The sequence below is a fragment of the Carex rostrata genome, chromosome 17 (assembly GCF_964058835.1).
Source record: "Carex rostrata chromosome 17, lpCarRost1.2, whole genome shotgun sequence".
NCBI classification, from domain to species: domain Eukaryota; kingdom Viridiplantae; phylum Streptophyta; class Magnoliopsida; order Poales; family Cyperaceae; genus Carex; species Carex rostrata.
In genome coordinates, this window is record NC_135934.1 from 9,463,545 (window position 1) to 9,487,921 (window position 24,377).

Below are 24,377 nucleotides of genomic sequence, written 5' to 3' on the forward strand. Positions count from 1 at the left end.
GGTAACAAAATATTTCCTTTTAGATTCTGGCCGTCCGATTAGAATCGGCACCAATTTGGGGGGGGGGGCGTGCATTATACCTCGGACCGGATTGGTCTGTTTTCTGATCGGACGGGCAGGATATAAGCAGAAATATTCGGTTACCTCAGAGGATATGGATCTCTCTGGACTCGGGAGATCATTTGACCTGGCGGGTTCTAATGTTCGATTCGCTTTACCCGCGAAAAAAAACAAATTAATCAGGGGAGTCCCTGAATTGTTATTAAATACATGAAATCTATAGCATCGTGTTTTCTTCTACTTCTTCTTGGTTTTTATTATGATTAAAAGATCGCAGGAAACAGCATGGCTTTTTAGGCGCTAACTTAAAACGTTGCTTCCGTAATTTTACTGACAATTTTATGATATTTATTATTTTAATTATTACAAAAGAGATATGGTAGTTTAACGGTGGAGTAAATTCGTGTTGTGCCGTATAATAATTAGTGTGTTTTGACTTTAATTATATGTTGAATTATGTTGAAATTAAAATGATGAGAAACCCACAACGTGATGTAACAAGTCACATAAAATTACATTAGTTATGTTTTTTTTTTTTAAGTTCAGTTAGTTTATTGAAGAAAAAAATACTAAAATAATATAAAAATAATGTGGAATCATTGTAAGTACCGTAAAATAAAGTAATTATGTTTGTTGAGTTTCATATTTTGTATTGTGTTATAATTAAGTCGATTTGTGTATTATGACATTTTTTTTTAATGATAATCAAAGCACGTGACTAATACGCATGTCATATCAAAGTCATATACTAATTAAGTCAGTGAGCATGTTTTGACATTAATTATCACTTTTTATAAAGAAATATAATACACAAATCGATACGACACAATATATGCCTTGTGATTGTGTCATGACTAATATGATCAAACTAGTTATAATATAGGGTAAATTTTGTTGGAGGCCACTAAACTCTGTCTTTTATCACGAATTAGGCACTCAACTTTAATTTTTCTCTCTATAATCACTTAACTTTTAATTTGTTTCAATCAAATCATTTTATAACTTTTCCGTTATTATTTTGAACGGAATGAGTATATCCCATTAAAATTTTAGATGGAACAAGCATATTCCAGTATATTTTGGACAGAATGAGAATATTCTGTTAATATTTTAGATAGAAAAATTATAAGGTAACTTGATTGGGACCAGAAAAATTAAAAGTTCAATAGTTATATATAGACAAATTAAACTTAAGTGACTAATTCGTGACAAAAGACAAAGTTTAGTGACCTCCAACAAAATTTACCCTCTAATATATTTCAATTGAAATTTTAGTATCTAACGACGATAGTATCAATAGATTATTTTAGAAAAAATAAATAATAAGAGTTAAGATATTAGGTCAGAATCTTCACATATTTACAATCTCACGAAATGAATAAGATTCAACAAAGAAAAAAAGAATTCTAATCTTTAAAAATAGAGAAGCAAAATAAAAAGAACAAAAAATAGGGAAGAAAAGTCTATCTATATTTTTATATTTTCTATTCTATGGGGAGTCGTCCTGAGTACACATGCAATGGTGAGTGGGATAACCAATGACATCATCCTTATTATGAAATGCAATTGTAGAAGCTGAATCCGTATGAATTTTCTTTATGTTTCTCCTAATTTCAGCTTCGCCAAGAGTTGTTGCGTTCAAGAACAAGCGCACAAGTTGCCTCTTATTGGGCCTGATGGGCTTTCCGTAGCCCATATAAGCTCGGTGTCCCTGCAAAGCGCGGGCCATGTTGCCGCCGTGGCTGGCAAGGAAGAGCTGGCTCTTGAGACACACCTCGTAATCAATGGCAGCCAGAACAGAGGGCTTGCGCTTCAAGGAGTCCAGCTCTCCGGGTCGGGCTAGGTTCCATTTGTTAAATAGCTTCGGATATTGGGATATTATAGGTAGGAGCGCATCGTTGCCGCCAAAGGGCTCTCCTCCGGCCCAGTATATCCGAGTGTTCCTCGATGCCCCTAGTCCTTTCAACACCCTGCAGATTAGTTAGTTAGCTTTCTATGTTTATATTTTTTAGTGAGTAGAACTAGGGTGTTCTTAAGCTCACCAAACACTCGTGTTTGGTGAGCTTAACTTTAAAATTAATCTTATAAGTATTGGAGCAAAGTTCACCGAAAGATTTTAATTTAGTGAGCTCAATAACATCCTAGTTCTACTTGTTTCTTTGTTTGTTTCGTTAAAAATTAAAATAGAACGCATATGTCACATACCATGATATCTCGTTGGCATTGAGAGGACAAAGGCCCGCCAAGTAGCGTCGGCGAGGGGTGAGATTGTTGCGAGAGGTGAGAAGCCTGGGCTTTTGGGCTCGCTCTCTCTCTACTGCCTCATCGGATTGGGAGCCCAGGCCCGAGTGGCAGCCCGTTCTGACCCACACGTCCCTCTCCAGCCTCAAGTGCAGTGCTACGTACGGGCCCTCCTCTCGCATCCTCCGCACGAATCTCTCCGCCACCTCCTGGATCCACGGTTGGAATCTCAATGCCTCAAACGCCACCTTACACCGTAGCTTTTGTAGATCGACGGTCAGATTTTTCGCCAGTCGTGAATCAAATCCTCGTATAACGAACACACTTTTCTTGTCCACCTGTCAGAATAAACAGGACACCTTATTTTATTATTTATTTAATCAACCCAATTAATTGGTGATTCTAGTATTGAAGCAATCACAGATAAGCTATAGTCATGGGGGTAAATTAAATATTAAAGTGTTGTAACAAATGATGCCGTATACCATGTGATCACATTCTTCGAAGACGAACAGCATATTTATATGGTCATTTCTATTTTTCAAATGAACCTACCTAACTGCATTAATTTCGGTTGAAATTCGTGATCTGACTTTGTTTTTGTTATCTTTACTAAATTCTTGGTACAGCTTTCAGCACCTAGGGTTTCGGATGTTAGAATCTTCTTTTCTTTTGTTTCCCAATTATCTTATTCCCAACTATGTACCCAAATTAACACCAAACAGCCTAGTATGCATATGATGGATTTGATACTAATAGTAGGTGGACTACGCTGTTTGGGAAGTTAAAAATTATGCATTACTGTTCGTTTATTTCTCTATTTTCAAAATTCAAACAATCAATTCAATATTATCTTCATATTTTCTAAAAAAGTTTACTCATGTTTTAGAATTTTTGTAAATCATTGTTTAAAAAAAAATATGGTCAATAAAAAAAACACAGTGAAAAATTCTACAAAAAAATAAAGAAAATTCAAAAAATATATAATTTGATCTCCAAACTAATTTTAATGTAGAAATTATGTTGAATAGTTTGAACTTTAAAATCACAAAATATGAAAATATGAATGGAAAGTAAAACAAGTACTTCTCGTAGCAATGTAGCCCATCTCATCTAATCAGATTAATTAAACCAGAAGTTGAGTAATGAATTGGTTGTTTCAAAAAAAATAATAATAATTGGTTAATGACATATATGTATGTAGCAGCAGCGAGATGGGCTATGGTGCATTGCAATGTATATGCTCTTTTATACATTGAACTATAAATCACCGGATTCAAAGTTCAAATGACCGATCCAAACCGTTCATCTTGTTCTCCATATTAATATGTGTTTGGAGACCAAATCTTACATTTTTTTTGAAATTTTTTTTACTATTTTTTTAGATTTATTGAAAATCGTTGTTTTCAGACAAATTTGGACCATAAAAAAACAACGATTTTGAATAAATCTAAAAAAATAGTAAAAAATTTCAAAAAAATGTAAAATTTAGTCTTCAAATACATATTAATATGAAGAACAAAATTAACGGTTTGAATTGATTATTTGAAATTTGAATCCGATAATTTATAGTCTAATGTACAAAAGAGATTATACATTGCAATGCACCATAGTCCAACTCTAGCAGCAGCCGCCATTACCAAATACCAAGCAATTTGATATACGACAAAACAGGGCCAGCCTATGTTGCGTTTATCACCTTTTCATGCAAAAACATGTGTATATTTCTCCAGTGAAGTGTATTTAATTTAATAAACAATTCCTTAACTTTTGCATTGCCAATTATTAGTTGAACACAGCCACACAGGGTGCTACACAAGCACAAGTAATTTAATTTTATGACATCTCACATCGTGCCAACTCATAATGAAGTTTATTTCTAAATCAATAATTTAATATGCACAATTTATAATTTCTTTAGAACATACATATATATGCACAAATATTGCTTACTTCATTATAAATATAATAAATTGAGAAATGAACCACCTGGTTTAAAGTATATATTCACATAGCAGGCCTGAATTAGTAAAGTAATTAAGAAGAGGATGCATACATAATTATATAGGCAAATAATAAAAACAAAAAAAACTAACCTTGCCTCCTCCTCCATAATTAGTGCGCACCCACTCCTCTCCGGCATTGAATGGCATCAATGGCGCCTTGATGCGCCGCCTCATCAGATGCGTTGCCGGCAATGCCGACACCACCTTCACGTCATGCTTCAGCGTCTCTTTGAAGTGCGAAATGTCAAAAAGATCCCCAAATTCACTGCACTACACATAACGGTGCAAACATTCTTCAGTGTTTCTTTGAACTAACGATTAATTACATTGCTTTTGAAATCAATCAATAAATACAGCACCTTTCATCGCCCCATATCTGGTTGACTTGCAAAATGGGCGCCACAAGCACGGCTCTTAAAATTCGTGCGATCACCACCGCATCGATAATTTGGTTGCGCTGCTGATTAAGACCTCCAGAAACTACCACCAACATGTATCTCTTGTAAGCAGGAGTCCTTGACTCATTGAAGTACGACTCAGTGAAATTGATACATGGCTTGAAACCGGCGACACCAGACCGGGCCCATGTCCAGAACTCGTCATTGGGTATTGGTTGTGGGTCCGAGCGGATGCGGCGGAGGTAGTGGGGACAAGGGAGGGGGGAAAAGTAGAGTTGGGAAACAGTAAGCAGAGCCCAGATAGAGAAGAAAGGGAGGAAGTAGCGGGAGAAGCGGTGGGGGCCGGGGAGCTTGTAATTGTGAATGGAAGAGAAGGTGGAATTAGATGGTGGTTTGAGTTTGATAGAAATGGGTTTTTGGGTGATAGAGATGTAAGAGTTGGAGTTGGTCATGCTGAATTTTTGAATTTCTTCTTCACTGAGAAATTCTCAGGAATCAGGTTTATATAAGTATTCATTCACCTTTGACAATTTATATATTTCATGGCAATTGGCCATGCATTAATTGGTACCATTGGTTGAGGTGCATGTGTGTCTCAAAGAGAGGGAGAAGGATCAGTACATACAATATATAACAACAACAATATCAAGAGATAGGAGATTAATTATTAGTTGCACTTTAGAATTGCGTTACAAATAGAAGAAAGAATGAAAGAAACAAAGAAAGAAAGGGAGATCTCCATTATCTCCTTAAATGGAGGGTATCGTGGTCCTAATTGACCAATTGAAGGACAAGGAGAGAGAAACAACCAAACAAGGATTTGTTTAACTTTTAATTTTTAAACAACGAATTGGGTATTCAAATTACCAACTAACGCTTCTAATTCGGTGACCTGATCGCCATAGTTTGTAATAATTATTTTTAATTTATTTGAGGCTGTTAACTATGATGTTACCAATCTGCTGCATGGTAAAAAGAAAGTTTGATTTTATTAACTGTAAACTTAATTATATTGAATTATATGCATTGGCATGTCATGTGCATGCATGGAATTTAAATTCAAAGTTCATTCCTATGTCATTTGCATTTTGCATAATATCTCCACCATTCTTGAAAATTGTGAATTAGATATTGATTTGGTTTGTGAATTGTGACAGGTTAAATGTACTAAAAAAATACTGTAAAGCTCAACCAATGTTAATAATTTTTATTAGTCAAACTATAAGAGTTAAAAAAAATGGCTTTCCTCAATAAAACAATTTATTATTTTAAAGAAGGCGTTTTTTTTTACAAAGTAGTAATTTGGGGAAGGTCACTTAATTTTCAGAATATATCAACAATATTTCTTACAAGTGGCAGTCTAATTTATCTATTGATTTTTTTTTCATGCATTGGTCAAGACAAGTAATATCTTTTCACTATCTATTAAATCAAATTTGTATTCACTTTTAATATAATAATTTTCATGAAGAACAACTAGCAAATAATTTTCTTCATGACACCTGGTCCGTGTATGAAACGAGCTTGCACGTTGACGAAATTTTGATTTTTTTTTCTTTTTCTTTTCATCAGGATATCATTTCTATTATTCTTTCTATATGTGTGATTTAATTTTCTTTGAGATCACATGCTTAGACAAATCTCACATCTGGTCTTGTTTATCGCCCAATAATTCAGCATCTAATTAATTAGACCGCATCAAAGCGGCTCCCAAAGAAATGAAATAGCCAATTATAGAACTTTTCCAGAAAGATAAATTTTAGAACAAAAACAATTCTAACTTAAAATTGAATTTGGCTACAAAATAATCCGACTTAGTATCAACTACTACCCGACTAAATCTATAGAAATCAGATACTATCTCTAATTATAATTTTTATTTTCTCTTTTTAATAATGAAATAAGGATCAAATAAGCTCGTTAACTTATTTTGGTGTTAGTGTGGATTTCGAACATACAACCTCCCAACAACGAAAGATAATGCATTAGCAGTTTTAAAGATGCGTGAGACTAAATCAGATACTCCTGATTTGTAAATATTTGCAAATATTTTTCTACTTTATACAATCATTTGCGGCACTTCGCCGCAAACCTCAAAAAAATAATATGATCTTTATCACTTAATTAATATCATGTTATTTAATTCGGTTATATGCATGGTCATATAACAAATATTTAAGCAAATTACTACACATATGTATGATATCAAGCAATATGAATGCAATTACGGATATGATGTTGTCTACTTATATTATAAGTGCATCACATACTTAGAGAAATAAGCCTTTGTGGTTAAAAAAAATTGCCAAAGTTTTTTATTTGCTTATTTTTGCTATAATCGTTTCGTACAGAAATAGAAAATTAAACATGTAGTAATTTTCTGTTGTTGTAAAATTACGCCTCTTTATGATGTGAAGGCTTAATTAATTCTGAAAAATATAAAAAAAAAATGTTTATTCCAAAGCAACCCGATAATGATGTTTATTTCCACGTGATTCCACTTTAGTTGGAAGAGCCATCAAACTTTAAACTATAATTAGATCAATTATTAATGAGTTAGGCTAATATGACACTAGTGTTATATCAAACTAAATAACACCACATCTTAAACCCTTAGATCTGCTTTAAGATTCGTACAAAATGAAGTGCTTGAACAGTAAAAGCGGATAGTACGAATCTTAAAGCAGATCTAAGGGTTTAAGATGTGGTGTTATTTAGTTTGATATAACACTAGTGTCATATTAGCCTAACTCATTATTAATAGGAGTTTTATGGTAAGAAAGATAATAATGAAACTGATGAGATCAGATAATTTATGAATCAAATTAAGTCATATCAATAAATTTATTTCTCTTTAATATCCTGGTTTTAATCAATTCTTTTGATTTAGACTCATAGTGCAGCGGTGCCGAAAAAATATTAGGAGCCTCATAATTGTACCCAAAACAAAATTTCTGAGCGCGTCCCTCAAGTAGTTTAATAGAAAAAACTTCCAATGTTCATTGGCTTTCATTTCCAGCGCTAATATTCAAACATTTAAAACTCTGTTTATAACATTTTACAATGCTACTCACAAGCATTTAAACCTAGGGGTGCAAACGGATAGAATATGGATCGGATAGTGGTAAAACCATATCCGTATCCGTTTTTATTTTTTGGATACAGATACGGATCGAATATTAGACGGATATGAATCAGATATTAACCGGATACGGATACGGATATCAGCTTTTTATAATAGTGAATAACATAATTTTTTTTCATGATTCATATTAAATTATATAATATATATCTACTATTCGGATACGGATAATTAAAATTCAAAACCATATTCGTATCTGTATTAGCACGGATATTCAGATATCGGATATCCGTATTAAATTTTCGGATACGGAGTCAGATACGGTCGGATAATATCCAACCCGTTTGCACCCCTATTTAAACCTCTGTCTGCAAGCATTAAAATTCTAAATCTGTATAATTTTAACTCCTAACTAATTTTGTTTTCAAGCCAAAAACGGAAATATTTCTTTCACCCACTTTTTTATTTTTTTTCTCTGATCATTCTCATCTATTTTCTCGATGATCCGTGATCAATTTTGCAAATCTAAAAATCTAAAAAAAATTTATCCGATTTTCTCTTTCAAATGAGATTCATGAAGAATAACTTTCGAGTTATATTTGTGTCGTAATTTCTTTTACCACTTTAAATCTTTTTGACTTTCAGTTTTTTTTTTTATTTTACTTCAAAATAATTTAAACCTTTGTTTACAAGCATATAAACATCATTAATAACACTTTAAATCTCTAAAATAAAACATATAAACCTCATGTACAAATAATTTAAACCTCAACAATAACACTGCATTTACAAAGCTCATTTACAAAGCATATAAACCTCATGTACAGAGCCTTGAAAATTTTAATGGTTGTAGACTCAAATTTAAAAACTTGAAATTTAAAGTGCTCATGAGTTTTACTTAAAAAAACAAATGACTTTAAAATTACTCAAAAGTATTTCTTCATGGATCTTATTTGAAAAATAAAATCGAATAAAAAACGTTCATATTTTTATATTTGTAAAATTCATCACGGATCATCGAAAAAATAAATTATAATGATCAAAGAAAAAAAAAGAGTGGGTGAAAAGAATCTTTCTGTTTTTGACTTTAAGACAAAAGTAGTTAGGAGTTAAAATTATACAGATTTAGAATTTTAATGCTTTCATACAGAGGTTTATATGCTTGCGAGTAACATTGTAAAATGTTATAAACATAGTTTTAAATATTTTGATATTAGCGCTGAAAATGAAAGTTAGACAAAATTGAAAGTTTTTTCTGTTAAATTACTTGGGGGACGCGCTTGGGTATGATGGCTCGGGGTACTAGAACATTTCTCAAAATATTATTATATTGGGTATAAATATAATTGTTATTTTTTGCACATAGATTTTTAGTTATTTATATAGAATAATTGTTAGCACATAACTGTACTAGCATACTATGCTACTGCCTATTATGTTTACTTGTTTCTTTGCAAGTGTTTTTATAATATAGGACCTAATAATTAAGCTATACTAATAGACAATGCTATTCCTGTACGTCTTATTATAATGAGAAATTTGGATATATACCCATCACAACTTCATTAATTAGATATTTACCCATCCAAAATTAAAATTTAGATATTTACCCATCTAAACACATCCAAATTATTAATATACCCATTTTGAAATTTTTTCACTAAAAAATATAAATCAATATTCATAAAATATTTGAATGACAATTTTACCCTTAGCAGTTATTTCCTAAAAACTTTCTCGCTGTGCTCTTGTGCAAGTACGATCTCTTCCTCCTCCGTTCTCCCGCCCTTCCTCTCCTTTCCTTCCCTCTCCTCCAGCCCAACGGTACCATTGCTGGTACGATTGTAAAACTATTATAGAGTTTAGTAACTTGTAAAAAAAAAAAAATTATAAATACAGCTTAGCTCGTAACAGATGAAAAAGATCAAATAGGATGTATTTATCAGCTCTTGAAGCATTATAGAGTAACCAATCAAGATCTCTCTATTTGAATAAGGAGCACGGCTTCTGAGTAGAAGAGGAGAAAACTGGTAAGAGCATTGCAGGTACTACTGAACTTCACTGAGAGCATGCAAATTAATCAGGTTTTTCTTCCAATTTATCAACACTTCTTCAATTGATTGGCATACAAACGAGCTACAGCACTCACTGGTCCAAAATCAGGAGCATAGAGATGAAATAGGGACGTCGTTTGCATAAGAGGAGATGGATTGTTAGAAACACAAGGAGAAGTTTTCAAATGGATCCTCCAACTTTACATTTTTTACAAGTAATAAGGGGCGGGTAGTTTTAGGGGCTGGGGGAGAAGGAAGACAGGGAGAGGAAGGGCGGGCTAGGGCAGAGGGAGGACGGAGGAGGAAGGGGTCGCACTCGCACATGAACATAGCGATGGAAGTTTTTAGAAAATAACTGCTAAGGAAAATTGTCATTTAAATATTTTATGAATATTGATTTATATTTTTTAGTGAAAAAAATTTAAACATGGGTATATTAATAATTTGGTTATATTTAGATGGGTAAATATCTAATTTTTAATTTTGGATGGGTAAATATCTAATTAACTAAGTTGTGATGGGTATATATCCAAATTTCTCTATTATAATATATCAAGGAACGAATATGAACACATTATTAGTTTATTATTCGTTTCATGAAAAACCTTAGTATGATGCCTCAGAAAATCTAAAGATGCAAGCATGTATTAGCACGATCTCTTTTTAAAAGAGGACAAAATAAAAATAATTCTTCCAAAACTGAAAACTCCAAATATTTAACACATCCATGCCTGTAAGAGGGAACGATAGAAAAAAGATAAATAACCATCGACTTTTGTAGAAAGCATATGTTGATTGGGAAGGAAAAAAAAAGAAAAGAAGAATAAATGGGTCCATATGATCTGCTGTTTTTTTGCCTTTCTCAATTATTTTGCAAAGATCAACTTCATCTTATTGCTTAATAATTTTTTTTTAAGTTGGTTCTAAAACAATGGAGCCTCGTACTTTTTTTTTCTATGCTTTTGTTTTTAAATTGAGGTTGTAAAACTCGACGTGTAAGTTTGAGTTAAGTTTATGTTTATGTAAATTTGTGGATGAGCAAGTATTTGAGGTTGAGTTTTGATGTAAACATGAATGAAATTCTATTGTCGAACAAATATTTGATGTTAATTTTGATTAAAGGTAAAATAATATTAAGTTAAGATGATTTATTTTGGTCAAATTCAATACTCTTAAAAAATAATTGCTTTGGATGTGAAGATTGGCATGAGTTGGTGGAGGAGGATATATGACACGTTGATTGGGAAGGAAACAAGGCTCCTGAGTCCTGTCACATGGGCCTCTATTCTATATTATAACAAGTAGTTCAACCTCCTCAAATTGACAACTGGCTCATACTGCCAATTCTAATTTCCAAGTGATCACATATTTTAAACCTCAATCCCACTCTTTAAATTAAATTAATATGTAATGTATGATATCACAATCACAAGTCAATGCTTGTTTTATTGCATCGCGCAATTTGATATATTATATCCTTTCTCTTACTCGCACTTACTGTTGTTGTTTAAGTTTTTTCATATAACATGCATTTTCATTATGCTAGTCATTAATTGTTAGTAACCATAGCTTTCCTTAAAAATGGATGTACGCCTTTTTGACTTCCTTAGAAGACAGAACTAGGGGTCTCCATTGGATCCGATCTATTTAGTTTTTAACTTAATTGATAAATTTTGGATTAAATAGTTTTATTTTTTCTTTTAAATAGTTCAGTTCGGTTGAATTTTTTAATTACTATAGTTTTTTTTATATTTAATTAAGTTTAATTTATCTTATTTCGGTTTAGTCAACAAACCAAAATTTACTTGATATTTACTTATACTTTAAATTTTTATATTTAGTTCAATTTAATCTCTCTTACTTTGATTCAACGTTCTTGATATTTATCTCCATAATATTAAATCTATCTATATATGTATTAACTTGTGGCCTTTCAAAATTTAGTCTCTTATTTTGGTTCAACAAAACACATCAAAATTTACTTCAAGTTTTTTTGTTCGATTAATTTGGTTTAATTTTCCAAAATCGAATAGAATTTTTATTTGATTATTTAAATTCGATTTTAACCGGACCGTTTGAAGAAGGCTCATGATTACCTAATAACGATTAACTGACAAGGACAATCATTGCGAACAAGAAAATCGTTTAGAAGATTTTGTCGTCACTCTTCGTCGTGTAAACCTAATCCACCAAATTCTTTCATGACGTAAAAGTAGTCAATTCTTTAGTATCCTTGGCAAGCAACTCTTTTGTCACGCAAAAAGGTAACAATAATTCAGTCGGACAAGAAGATTTATTTATTAATAGTGGTGATATAGATGCCTCAACTAAACTTGTACGGCCTTTAGGTTAGCGTTTGGAATTTGGATCAACTAAGAATAGAGTTAATCTTGAGTTAGCTCTACTATTCTCAATTCTTGTTAATCCAAATATAAATTAGTAATTTGAGTTAGCTCAAGAATAGCTTTATTCTACTAACTCATAAAAATGGTAAGTTAGCAATAATAGAGCTTGTGGAGTTAGTAATTTTAAATAAAATATTTGATTCATCTCAATTAGAGTTAGTTTAAATATTAAATTAGTATTAAATAAAACATCTGATTAGTATTAAATATAATATGATATTAGATTAGATTAGTATTAAATAAACTATTAGTTTAAATATTAAATTAAATATAATATTATTTTAAAATGTAGATTAGTATTAAATAAATATAATATTAAATTAGATTAATATTAAATACAATGTTAAATTAAATGTAATATAATATTAGTTTAAATGTTAAATGTAATATAATATTAATTTAAATAATAAATGTTATATGATATTAATTTAAATATTAAATTTGTATTAAATAACTATAATATAAAATTAGATTAATATTAAATAAAATATAATATTAATTTAAATATTTAATGTAATATAATATTAGTTTAAATATTAAATTAGTATTAAATAAATATAATATCTGATAAGATTAGATTATTATTAAATAAAATATAATATTAGTTTAAATATTAAATGTAATATAATATTACTTTAAATATTAATATAAAATAAAATATAAAATATCATATTACTTTAAATATTAATTTAATATAATATTGTAGAGTAGAACTAGGGTGCTCTTAAGCTCACCAAAGTTTTGATGAGCTTAACTCTAAAACTTATAAAATCGAATTCAAATGACGAATCCGAACCGTTGAAATCTGTCTACCTTACGTGTGATGCATCTACATATGAAATTTTTAAACATTCGAATTAATTTAGTATAAAGTCAAGCGGTCAAAATTAGAAGGTTAATAAATTAATTTTAGTGCATTCATTTTTGAACGTTTTTTGACCGCTTGATTTTATACTAAATTAATTCGAATGTTTAAAAATTTCACATGTAAATGCATCACACGTAAGGTAGGCGGGTTTCAACGGTTCGGATTTGTCATTTGAAATCGATTTGATAAGTTTTAGAGTTAAGTTCACCAAAACTTTGATGAGCTTAAGAGCACCCTAGTTCTACTCTTAATTTAAATATTAAATGTAATATAATATTACTTATAGTTTATTATTAAATAAAATATAAGATTAAATATAATATAATATTAATTTAAATATTAAATGTAATATAATATTAGTTCAAATATTATATTAGTATTAAATAAAATATTAAATTAGCATTAAATGAATATAATATCATATTTAAATAGATTAGTATTAAATAAAATATTTGATTAGTATTAAAAAATATTAGTGTAAATATTAAATGAAATAAAATATTAGTTTAGGTATTAAATGTAATATAATATTAGTTTAAATATTAGATTAGGTTAATCACTATTTTATTTATTCTCTCCATCGCTATTCCAAACATACAATCCAAATAATATTTTTACTAACCCGAATAGTCCAAAGTTGATGCTATTCTCAAACCATTCGGATTAGCACTATTCTCAACCACTAACCTAAAAATCGTTATTCTTGCACTAATCCTTACTCGATCCAAACGTACCCATATATAGAAAAGAACCACTGTATAATACTCATGTATAGTGCGGGAATACAGCACAATTTGTTCGTATTATAAATGGAGGTGCATGTGCATCATACCTCTCTACTTCATGTAGAGATTATGAGACTATACGCCTCATTTGTTTATTGTGTTGCAGCATGTGAACTGTACACGGCATGATGCGCAACATATATAGCCTCTCAATTGACATTGTAGCATTGCATACCTGCATTTTTTTTTTTTTCTGCTCACAATAAATTATAAGAATAAGCTACATTTTACATGGAAAACTGAGACTATACTTTCCTCCCTCAAAAACCAATTAATTATAATCAATTAAACCGATAAAACCTGAATTGTGAAAATACCCTGTCAAATCACATTTCTATCTTGCACATACACTCGGTGCACCGCGGGTGCCTATACACACTCCTTGCAAGAGGTCTCTCATTCACCTGTTTAGTTTGTCTGATCAACTTTCTAACCCTACTTTCAAACTCCTTCCACTCAATGGTGGCATTTCTAGAGAAAATGTTTGCTAGCCGGCGCTTGTTTGGCCGAATGGAAGGGAGATTTCCTTCCCCATAGTACATGCGGTACCCCTGTACCAGAGAAGATAGCTGGCTACCTGAGTCTGTCATTGCAAATGCATCAGAAGCCGCACATGCGATGAAGTCCAAAGCTGCTAGCTGCCAAGTAATGGAGCAATAACAAGGTCAGTGTTGTGCTTGTTAAAATGCAGTTGCTAGTTTTTTTTTCCTAATGCAAAACATTAAGAATAAAGTAACGTTTCTTTTTGCTCAATTTGTGTTTACTGCTTACATGTAGCAGGAAATTCAAGTATATTTACCTAATTCAGTAGCGTTTTACCAGGGTTTAGTACACGCACATCCTACATATTTTCCTTTTTCTTTCAGTTTCACAATCTAGGGTGAAACAAACAAGGTATTATGGTCACAATCAAGGTTAGACTACATGGTAATTGGTGCATACTTGCAAAGTTTTGATTTCAGCGGTTTCCAAAATATGGTTTAAACAGTTTACAAAAAATGGGCATTTTCTTTTTAAGGAGATTAACAATAATGAAGTGACATTTATCATTGTTGATATGCCACATGAGTAGTAAGATGGTCTGACTGAGAAAAAAGCCAACATATGAGTGTTGGGCTTAGACCTTGGTCCATTTGGCAAGAAATCAACAAATTAAATATCTCCATGTTATAATATATGGGAAGGATGGACACTGATGTACATATGAGAACCAAATTTCCTTATGCAATTTGACCAGGTATTGACACATGGATGCTATGCTTGGTAACATAGGAGGTGGTTCAATTTGTAGACACATAAGCATCTATTCTATACTTTGGTAACATAGGAGGTGGTTGAATTTGCGTATTTATGCTACCCAAGAGTACACTGTAAAGCCATGCCCGGTAAACCAAAGAAAGAAACACCACATGGCTGACTGTAAACGGAGCAAGACTAGCCTATCAACTTGGTGCTGCTATATATATTCCAAAAAATGCACGCAAATCCACTTGCTATCAGCAGAATTTGGTGCAACAATTCACCCAAATATGCCAGTCTGATAACATCTGGGTAAAATAAAATCAAACCAGAGAAGCCAGAATTGTACTTGGGTTTCTGAGAGCACAACAATCTGCAGCATAGCGAGTGGTCTGGTAGAAGGTTACTAGGAGACTAGAATTTATCGTGGCATTATTTTCATTGTGTACTGGTACATGCCAAGAAGCTGTGAGGCATAGGCTATTTGTCTGCTGAACTGATGTAATGAGATGGCTTTGCAGGAGTTAGTTGTGCCATGTCATATATCATTGGTGGATACTGATATACAATTAATCAACGGATTTTACTGGGTCAGAAATGTGGTCAAGAAAATTTCCCATCATCAGAACTGGTGAGCATGTATTACCAAAGCTAATATTTAAGGTAAATAAAGACTCACTTGTAGATAGCATATCACCAATTTTTGACCACTCGCCACACTAGACAGGTTCTCAGATGTACAACCTTATATCATGTTCATTTATACTAGAAATGGAGATTCCCTTTACATCATAAATGGAGATATTAACTAATCTATATCAGGCCTAGTTACCCATGACCTGAACCCTGAAATCTCAATTTTTTTATAATCAACAAAGCACGTACATCTCAATCCATTAACTATCTAGGAAATATATAGAAAGAATATCCAATTGACTTGCAAAAAACTATCCATATTCTCAAAATTGTCCTTAATTACCCACCTTTATTGCATAGGTTACTTAAAAAGAACTAGATTGATTTCGGGTTTAGCTGCAGAAATAAACTTTAAAACTTACTGAAAAAGTTGCATAACTGGAGAAAATATGACTTCTACAGCATATTGTAATTCATGAAAGGCAAGTATGTATACCTGTGAAGAGAAGTTTTGAAACGGCTCGATCTCAGAAACAGACAGTAACGTTTCTTTAGTGGCAATTCTAGGGTACAAGTGTCTTACGGCAGCCATTCTTGATTTCCCACCATATATTTTAGCACCGGCAATGTACACCTGTGTGCTGCGCTTGAAGCCTAGAGCTGCCAGCATCAGCACTGCCTCTTCGGGTGTCAGTGGGCACTGTCCTTCAGATCGCAGGTATTCAGCCGATGGTACCCTAATTTAGTGAAAATAATCTTATAATTGCTTCATTGAATTTCATAAAATAAAAATAAATCGATAGAAAGGAACAGTATTGGGAGTTTTAGTTTTCCATATGTGCCCCAATTCATATAATCTCATTTTTTCTGCGTTATTGACAAATATCTAGAGCAAACTGTTCCCCTACTTTTACTTTCAGACTAACCGGCAAGAACTGGTTCTTGAACTAACTCAAAAGTTTTAAGCTGTTTGGTATTAGTGCAAAAGGAGAAATATTTTAAAGACACAACAAAACAAGAGTTTGGCAGGCGTGCTATCGATAGTATAGCAACATGCCATGCTATCACCTTGAAAACCTATCGGATAGGCTTAGAACGAAGAATCCAAACAGTTGAAACAGATCTACTTCACAAGTGATGTGTTTACATAAAATTTATAAATTTTCGAATTCATTTAGTATAAAGTCAAGCGGTCAAGAAATGATGAAAAATGAATGCATAAAATTAATTTTAAATATTCATTTTTGACTGCTTGACTTTATACTAAATAATTTCAAAAATTAATAAACTTTGCATGTAAATGCATCATTTGTGACGTAGATCAGTTTCAACTGTTTGGATTGGTCGTTTGAAGCCCATATGATAGGTATTCAAAGCGATAGCACAGGATGCCTCATACTATCGATGGCATGCTAGCCAAACTCAGAAAACAATATAGATACATATTGCACGAACATACTTTGTGGTTTTCCTTAGATGCGTAAGTGCAGGGAAGTGTACTGCCCTGTAAACCTCTAACTCCTCTTCTTCCTCTTTGCCGCCACCAAAATAACACATGGAGTAGGCTGCCATATCCATCTCAAACCTCAGATGAACCGCTAAATATTTTGACGGCTTATTCTTTCTGGTTTTCATTCCTATTGGTTGCTCGGCAAAGCGGCCTAGGAGGTTTTGCTCTAACAAAGAAAAATTAAGTCTGTTCCTGTGCATTCTCTTCACAAGCAGTGCACCCGTCTCCTGTATCTTCTCAACAAATCGAAGTGCATGGAAATTGCAGCTGCACCTTAGCCTCTGCAAATTGAGCCGTTTTATTTCATTAATACCACATTTCAGAAAGACCTTTTTCATGCAAAGGAAAATCACTTGAACACTACATGCCTTTTATTTTCTCAAATTGAGAGAAAAGAAGAATCAAAGTATATTAACATTATCAGAATACCTGCAGTTCAAAAGGTATTGGGTCAAAAGATAGGCGATTCCCAAATCCTATAAAATGGACAACTCCATTCTTGAGCAAGATAGGTAAAATCTTTTTCACATAAAAACTAGGTTTTGCTTCTTTCATCACTTCAGCATCAGTAACCTGATCAATTGAGGAAACTTGATCAACTCAAATAGATCCAGATTTTTTTCATTTTTAATATGAAAGAGTGTAGACAACTTACAAGGCTACCAATTGCCTCCAGATCTAAGGATTGTAGTTTCACAGGAAGCTCCTTTACAATGCGAATATCGTCCTTCAAATAGTTTATGAAATATTCCTCTTGATATATATCGCTGAACTGGCTAAGATAAAGAATTTAATCTTGTCAATCATCTAAACAAAAAAAGAATAATTTTGCAGTATACCAACATCAATAAAAAAAGGGATAAAAAACACGAGAATAGAAGATGTATTACCTCACATCTTTCCAGACACTATTATACAAGAATTTAGGAATTACAAGAGTTGCATTAAGCAGTCGTGCAATAGCAACAACATTGCAGATCTGGTCAAGTACAGAAAATCTGAGGGTGAATAGAAAGGGAATAACTCATTATTATTTTTTTATTAAACAGAGAAATAGATAATCATTATTCAAAAATATGCTTACAGCTACTCTCTGCTGATTTATGCCTCCATTTGCACTGACTAGAATATAACCATTGTTCCCCCCTACAGTTACTCGCACAAAATGTAAATGCAAAACATTAGAAACAATAAATAAAGGCACGCGTAACTAGGATAAGCAGTTTAACCAGTGGCATTTATAAAGAGAAGGAGGACATTCAGATTACCACTAGCTACCCAACTGCGGTTATCAGCGCAAGGTTTCCAAGAGGTGGTGGGGTCCACAGGCTCCTTCCAAAGATCTACAGGCTCAGGTTTTCTCTCTGCCTAGGTTTGAGTCAATATAGTTAGACACAGCACGCTAGAGTATTTCAAGAGAGGATTGCTGTATTAATCTGTATAGCATAATTATATGGAGTGAGGCTACGGTACTATGCATAGCGCACATTGGTCCGTACTATGGTTTCATGTTTTTGTTTTGAAGGTCCAAATGGTCAATCAGAACTGCTCACAATGATCTCCATATGAAAATGTACTCGGTAACTAAATTTTACATTTTTTAGATTCTTTTACTATTCTTTTAGATAGGCAGAAAATCACTACTTTCGAATGGTCCAGAATCTTGAGATAAGTGATTTTCTATCTATTTAAAAAATAGTAAAAACAATTCTAAAAAATGTAAAATTTTGTCTCCAAGTACATTTTCGTATGGAGTATCGTGTTGAGCTGTTCCGATCTACCGTTTGAACTTTAAAAAAAAGGAAATATGAAGCCATAGTATGTGATGTGCGCTATGCATAGTACTGTAGCCTCACTCTAATTATATAAAATCCTGCACTAGGTGCCTGGACCTAACCAGTGGCAGTATGGTATCCCCATCTGTTAATACAATCCCAAAATTTTCCACCAAGTCTCACTTAAAACCCAGCTTTGCAACAATCAACCCTCAATTGTGAATCTAAGCTTCTATAACTATTCCAATTTATCCACAATTTACTCTCACTTGCGCAGCAAGGTACCAGACAAGCCCGAAAATAAGATAACCAAGAGAAGGTAGCACACAATACCATACCAGCTTGTACATACCTCTGCCAAGGCATGGGCAGCCAATGCCCGGAGCCTGTAGAGCATGACATTGTGAGGCCTCTTCCTCCTCGTTAAATTGTGCAATTGATCCTTCTGAATATGCAAGATTATTACCGTATTAATTCAACTAATATGTAAAATTAGAGACAATGTAACATTCAGTAAGAGGTGAAATCAAATTGCTGTACCAGGATAGAAGAAGAATTAGAAACAGAGACAGCTGTTCTTCTGAGAAAATCCAAGCCGGGGCGCCTAGGCGGGGAAGCTGGATCTTGCAAGCGAGAGAACATCCACCAGTTCATCAGGAAGAAAAACGCAAGCAAGGCACTCCAAATCAGAATCCCTTTCCTCCTCCTCTGTACAATTAGGCTTTTCTTTCTCTTCCCCGATTGCCTTGGTGCGAAACGAGAAAGTGCTGATCCGGAGGGAGAGGAGGAAGAGGAGACGGAGAGGCGGCTTGGCTGGCGCGGCGAGGTGCGAGGTGAGGAATGGGATCGGGAGAAGTAGAGAGAGGATTCTTCGCGAGGAGAGGGAGGCGTTGGTATGGATAGGGAAAATGGTTCGCCGGAGAAGGCGGAGGTGGAAGGAGAAGGATCGTCGGGAAATGCCATCAGCAAATATTGGGGCTTTTGAGAGAGAGGCTGGTGGGAGTGGGAGTGAGATCGGACTGATTAGTGACGGGATTATTTCAGTGATATGATAGCTAAAATAATTAATCCGATTTTGTAGTTAATGGATGGATTTATGTTATAATATAAACCTACTCGTGCAGTCCTGGTCCTCCTGGAGTGTTATCACTTGTCAATTCGCAATTCATATTTCGGTACTATCCCAGCTGGGCCAAGAGTAACAGCTGTGTTTGCTCAGTATCGCTAATAGCTTATTTATGAAAAATTGGTAGTAGCTACCAAGGTACTAATAACTTATTTATTATCAACTCGAATTAGAACTGATTCGAATTGAATTGATTGACTCATTAAACTCGTAAACTGAGATCGAGCATATCCTAACTCGTTCATTACCCGCTCAAGTTACATAAAATCGGACGAGTGAGTCTATGGTACTATGCATATTACGATTTGGCACCGTGTTACGGCTCTATATTCGAGTTTTCAAATCCTAACGGTCGATCCGAACCGTTCATCTTGTTCTCCATATTAATATGTGTTTGGATACCAAATTTTACATTTTTTTAAAAAAAATTTACTATTTTTTTAGATATTTAGAAAACCACTTGATCTGAAAATTTTGGACCATCCAAAAACAGTGTCTTTCAATAAATTTAAAAAAATAGTAAAAAAATTTAAAAAAATGTAAAATTTGGTCTCCAAACACATATTAATATGGAGAACAAGATGAACGGTTCGGATCGACCATTAGGATTTGAAAACTCGAAAATAGAGCCGTAGCACGGTGCCAAATCGTAATATGCATAGTACCATAGACTCACTCAAATCGGATTATATAAGATCCCAACCGCTTATTAATATTGATATTGCTATTTAATTTTGTTAGTTATGAACCGTTGTTAACGAGCTGTGAACCGAGTTGCGAGTTGACTCGAGTCAGTTGTGAGTTAATTTTGAGTTCATAACTCAGCTTTGATCCTCAACTCTCAATTTGTTAACATGAAGAATTCGAATTACCTTCAATTGGCTCAAATTTAGTTCATTAAAATCTCTAATCAGTATCTATTTAGAATATGGATTCATTTTAAAATTCGTTTTAGACTAAAACAACAGCTCATATATTTTTATTTGAATTCATATCTCATTTTATTCGGTGCAGTATTACACATTTACACTGGATCTGAATTCATTTATGTGTCCATAATATTTTTCTTTTCTTTTTGAAAGTAGTAGTAGTACACTGATTTCTATTAGAAATCAAAACGATCAAGTACTGGTTCCTAAAATAGGTATCAATCCCTCTCAGATCCTCACTCAGTAGTACATTTGTTTAGAGCTGTAGCACGGTAACAACCCGTGATATGCATAGTACCATAAACTCACTCTTTGTTTAGCTACAAATAGCAGAACAGTTATTAAAGCAAACACAAAAAACACAAAATATTAGTACAAAACAAAAACATGACATAGCCCTATCAATAGTCTAGCAAGTCCCAAAAAGCTGGTCTTTGGGCGCCTCCCCTTCTGACATTGACACTAGGACCTCCTCTGTTGTGGTCAGATTCATGATACCCTCCTCCATTATCGGGAGCTAGTCTGGAATTTTCTTAACATCAGATGAAAGAATGAGACTCAAATTTAGATGAGAATCATCATTACGAGATATATATCAAAAGAAGCTAAAGATAATATCTTACTTTTCAAAAATTTAGCAATAGAGGGATTTGTATCATTAAAACAAACATTATTACGTTTAGTCCACATAATAGCCCCTCTTACTACTTCAACTAACAATCAATCTTATTAAAAGGTAAAGATAAAGATAATATGTGCTCGTTGATATTATTATAAGGTACCAAATCTGCATCATATTGCTGTTTGGTGACAGAGAAACTTGCGAAATTAATTGAAATAGAAATGTTTTATTTTGAAGCTTTTGATTACTAAAATGTGAGTTCATATTCTCTGAGGTAACAAAATATTTAGGTTAAGACTGGACCATTTGATCAAAATTCAAATTAATTCAGTTCAAAATATAATGCACGAGCTTATTTAATGTGCAGATTATGATTGAACTGTATAGATCTAAACAAAAATATTCTATTACTCTAGCTGATATGAATTCTTGAAATGTGATGAATAGAAAGTCATCGTAGAAGGTTATAGAAGAAGACAACATCAGAACGCTTCAAATTATATCGTTCTAGCTTGGTTGAACACCAAAACATACTCTTTTAATAAAGTACAACATGAAAAATAACTTTAATAATATTTTCAGAATCAATAGTTTATTATTTATCAAATAATACTACACAACGGTTTTAACTTGAGAAAATAATATTTCTAAATTTTACGCATTCTTTGTACCTCGGTTTTGACGTGGACGGAGATCTGAAAAGACAGTCAACAAACGCCAGACGGGAATTTGTTAAAAAAAGTAAAAAGAAGAATGTGAATGAAAATGTGGGGTTTGGTAAAATACAGTGGTGGTGCCAGCGGGAATTTTGGTTGGCTGTCTGTTTATTATTTTTCACGTTTCACGCGCTCTGCCAGTGCGTGGTGATTCACATGTTATATTGACCGTGTGATCTAATTTAGACGTTATCGATTCGGTCTAGAAGATGCTCACCATGCCACGGTGAACCAGCAATATTTTGAGTAATTAAAAAAATCATTTTGTCGGTAAATAGATTAAGAGTGATTCTGTCATGGATCGAATTTTTTTTTCAAATTTTTAATTTCAAATCCATTCCAGAATTTGTCATGGATTAATAGTATTTTTTTTTCTTCAAAAATAATAAGCACCGAATGCACCGAATCACCGGTAACCTAATTCAGTTTGTTACATTTTTACTAACGATGCAAAAAATTTCAAAACACAAGAGAGGTGATTGAATAATTGATTTGGTCATCCTTCTGACTGAATTTTCCAAAATTATGCTCTGTTTTCTTTTTTCCTTTTTTTTTTTAAATTCAGTTAAAGAGGCGACGGAATCAATGGTATGATCATTTTTTTCGCAATTTATGTTGCCAGTAGTGTGCAAATACGACTAAGTGTTGACCGAACAATCTTGGTTCAGTCCTCGCTGTTTTTGAAGAAAAAATACCATCGATAAATTTTTGGATAAATCAATTTTTTTTTTTAATTTCTAAAAGGAAATATTAAAAGGAGATGGTCCAACCATGTGTATATAAGAACATCACGTGTTAGCTGGGGATGTGAATTTGTTTGCTTCTTAGTTTGATACGAATCTTGGTTGCTTATCTTGCACTTCAAAATGTTAATTAATATTGCTTCTTTTGAATTTTAATCATTTCTACAACTTTCATCATCACCTCTCTTTAGTTCTCCTCCTCCCATTATTTTTTCATGCAAACTATTGAAAATAATAATTGGGGTTTAATTTACATATTTTTTTTTGAAAAAGTAAATTATATCATATCTTGTGTGTCTACTTATATTTATAATCAGTTACGATTCCGTTTGATATTATAAAATTACAAACCAACTAATGTTGTTAGGATATCATTAAAAAATATTTTAGTTGTAATTTTCAAGATAACTTTTACTTACGCTAATAGAATAGTTTAATCCATAGGTTCCTCACCGCAAGTATAAAAAAATTACAGATATGATAAAAGATATTATCCTTTGTTGTGGAGATGGTCCTTTGGGGGAATTTTTACTGGGCATTCTTTTTACAGGTGGCTTGAATATGGCGGCATTGTTAATACATAATTTACTTCCATTTGAAATTCAAAATTACCCCTCAAGATCAAGGTTTTTTTGTAGTTATTAAAAAGAAATAGTATTCTTACAAAAGAAAACCTATGCAAAAGGGGTTGGACTGGAGATCCTTCTTGTCCTTTCTGTGGTGTCTTTGAAACAATAGATTATCTTTTTGTTTCATGCCCTTTTGCTTTTCAAATTTGGACTTGTATTGCATCTCATAATAATTTCAGTTTACTGGTTCTACCATGTCTGACATTTGGCATATAACAGCTCCTATTCCTTTAAAAGAATCTTTATTAATTGAGCTAATTAGAGGTGTTATACTATGGATATTGTGGCTGGAGAGAAATAAGCTTTGTTTTCAACATATACCTATTCCTTCTTTGCAGGTTGTTGGTTCCAAGATTATCTCATTGACTATTTTTTGGTGTACTACTCTTAATAGTACTTTAGTACCTCTTTTACCCCTAATTATGCCAATGGATGATGTTTTTATGCCTTGTCCGGACATGATTATTCCAAATGCAGATTTGGGCCCTATAGGGGTTGGTTTCCTCCTTCCAGAGGCAGAGGATGTAATCCATCAAGAGGCCGATGAGGACAT

General features: G+C 32.8%; 3 protein-coding genes and 1 long non-coding RNA gene across 6 annotated transcripts; 1 reads left to right on the forward strand and 3 right to left on the reverse strand.

The window, feature by feature from the left end:
• Positions 1-1,380: 1,380 nt before the first annotated feature.
• LOC144568398 (O-fucosyltransferase 24-like) lies at positions 1,381-2,640 on the reverse strand. Its single transcript, XM_078318745.1, has 2 exons — positions 2,266-2,640; positions 1,381-2,030 (listed from the first exon to the last, which is right to left on the reverse strand). The coding sequence occupies exons 1-2, from the start codon at positions 2,481-2,483 to the stop codon at positions 1,550-1,552; spliced, it is 699 nt and encodes a 232-aa protein (XP_078174871.1). The 5' UTR covers positions 2,484-2,640; the 3' UTR covers positions 1,381-1,549.
• Positions 2,641-4,143: 1,503 nt separating this feature from the next.
• LOC144568399 (O-fucosyltransferase 20-like) lies at positions 4,144-5,233 on the reverse strand. Of its 2 annotated transcripts, none has more exons than XM_078318746.1 (2): positions 4,667-5,233; positions 4,144-4,572 (listed from the first exon to the last, which is right to left on the reverse strand). In XM_078318746.1, exons 1-2 carry the CDS (start codon positions 5,155-5,157, stop codon positions 4,362-4,364), a joined length of 702 nt encoding a protein of 233 aa, XP_078174872.1. In that variant the 5' UTR covers positions 5,158-5,233; the 3' UTR covers positions 4,144-4,361. The 2 variants fall into 2 exon arrangements, with proteins under 2 accessions (XP_078174872.1, XP_078174873.1); XM_078318747.1 differs by having other exon boundaries at positions 4,408-4,577.
• A 6,603-nt stretch (positions 5,234-11,836) lies between these two features.
• LOC144568555 (uncharacterized) lies at positions 11,837-14,432 on the forward strand. The gene is made up of 2 exons (XR_013515682.1): positions 11,837-12,195; positions 13,864-14,432. It is a non-coding gene; the product is annotated as an uncharacterized LOC144568555 (long non-coding RNA).
• Positions 14,044-20,073, reverse strand: LOC144568554 (O-fucosyltransferase 15-like). Of its 2 annotated transcripts, none has more exons than XM_078318917.1 (10): positions 19,600-20,073; positions 19,412-19,504; positions 18,553-18,652; positions 18,369-18,430; positions 18,175-18,263; positions 17,940-18,060; positions 17,714-17,857; positions 17,234-17,565; positions 16,271-16,511; positions 14,044-14,537 (listed from the first exon to the last, which is right to left on the reverse strand). In XM_078318917.1, exons 1-10 carry the CDS (start codon positions 20,020-20,022, stop codon positions 14,226-14,228), a joined length of 1,917 nt encoding a protein of 638 aa, XP_078175043.1. In that variant the 5' UTR covers positions 20,023-20,073; the 3' UTR covers positions 14,044-14,225. The 2 variants fall into 2 exon arrangements, with proteins under 2 accessions (XP_078175043.1, XP_078175044.1); XM_078318918.1 differs by having other exon boundaries at positions 18,553-18,648; positions 19,398-19,504; positions 19,600-20,053.
• Positions 20,074-24,377: the final 4,304 nt, after the last annotated feature.

Coding starts and splice junctions, on each gene's coding strand:
- LOC144568398 (XM_078318745.1), bottom strand. CDS start 2,483: ATGCGAGAGGAGGGCCCGTACGTAGCACTGCACTTGAGGCTGGAGAGG. Junction 2,031..2,265: donor AATGCCAACGAGATATCATG/GTATGTGACATA, acceptor ACTAATCTGCAG/GGTGTTGAAAGGACTAGGGG.
- LOC144568399 (XM_078318746.1), bottom strand. CDS start 5,157: ATGACCAACTCCAACTCTTACATCTCTATCACCCAAAAACCCATTTCT. Junction 4,573..4,666: donor CAGATATGGGGCGATGAAAG/GTGCTGTATTTA, acceptor TGTGTAGTGCAG/TGAATTTGGGGATCTTTTTG.
- LOC144568554 (XM_078318917.1), bottom strand. CDS start 20,022: ATGGCATTTCCCGACGATCCTTCTCCTTCCACCTCCGCCTTCTCCGGC. Junction 19,505..19,599: donor CTAATTCTTCTTCTATCCTG/GTACAGCAATTT, acceptor TTGCATATTCAG/AAGGATCAATTGCACAATTT. Junction 18,264..18,368: donor TAAATCAGCAGAGAGTAGCT/GTAAGCATATTT, acceptor GTACTTGACCAG/ATCTGCAATGTTGTTGCTAT.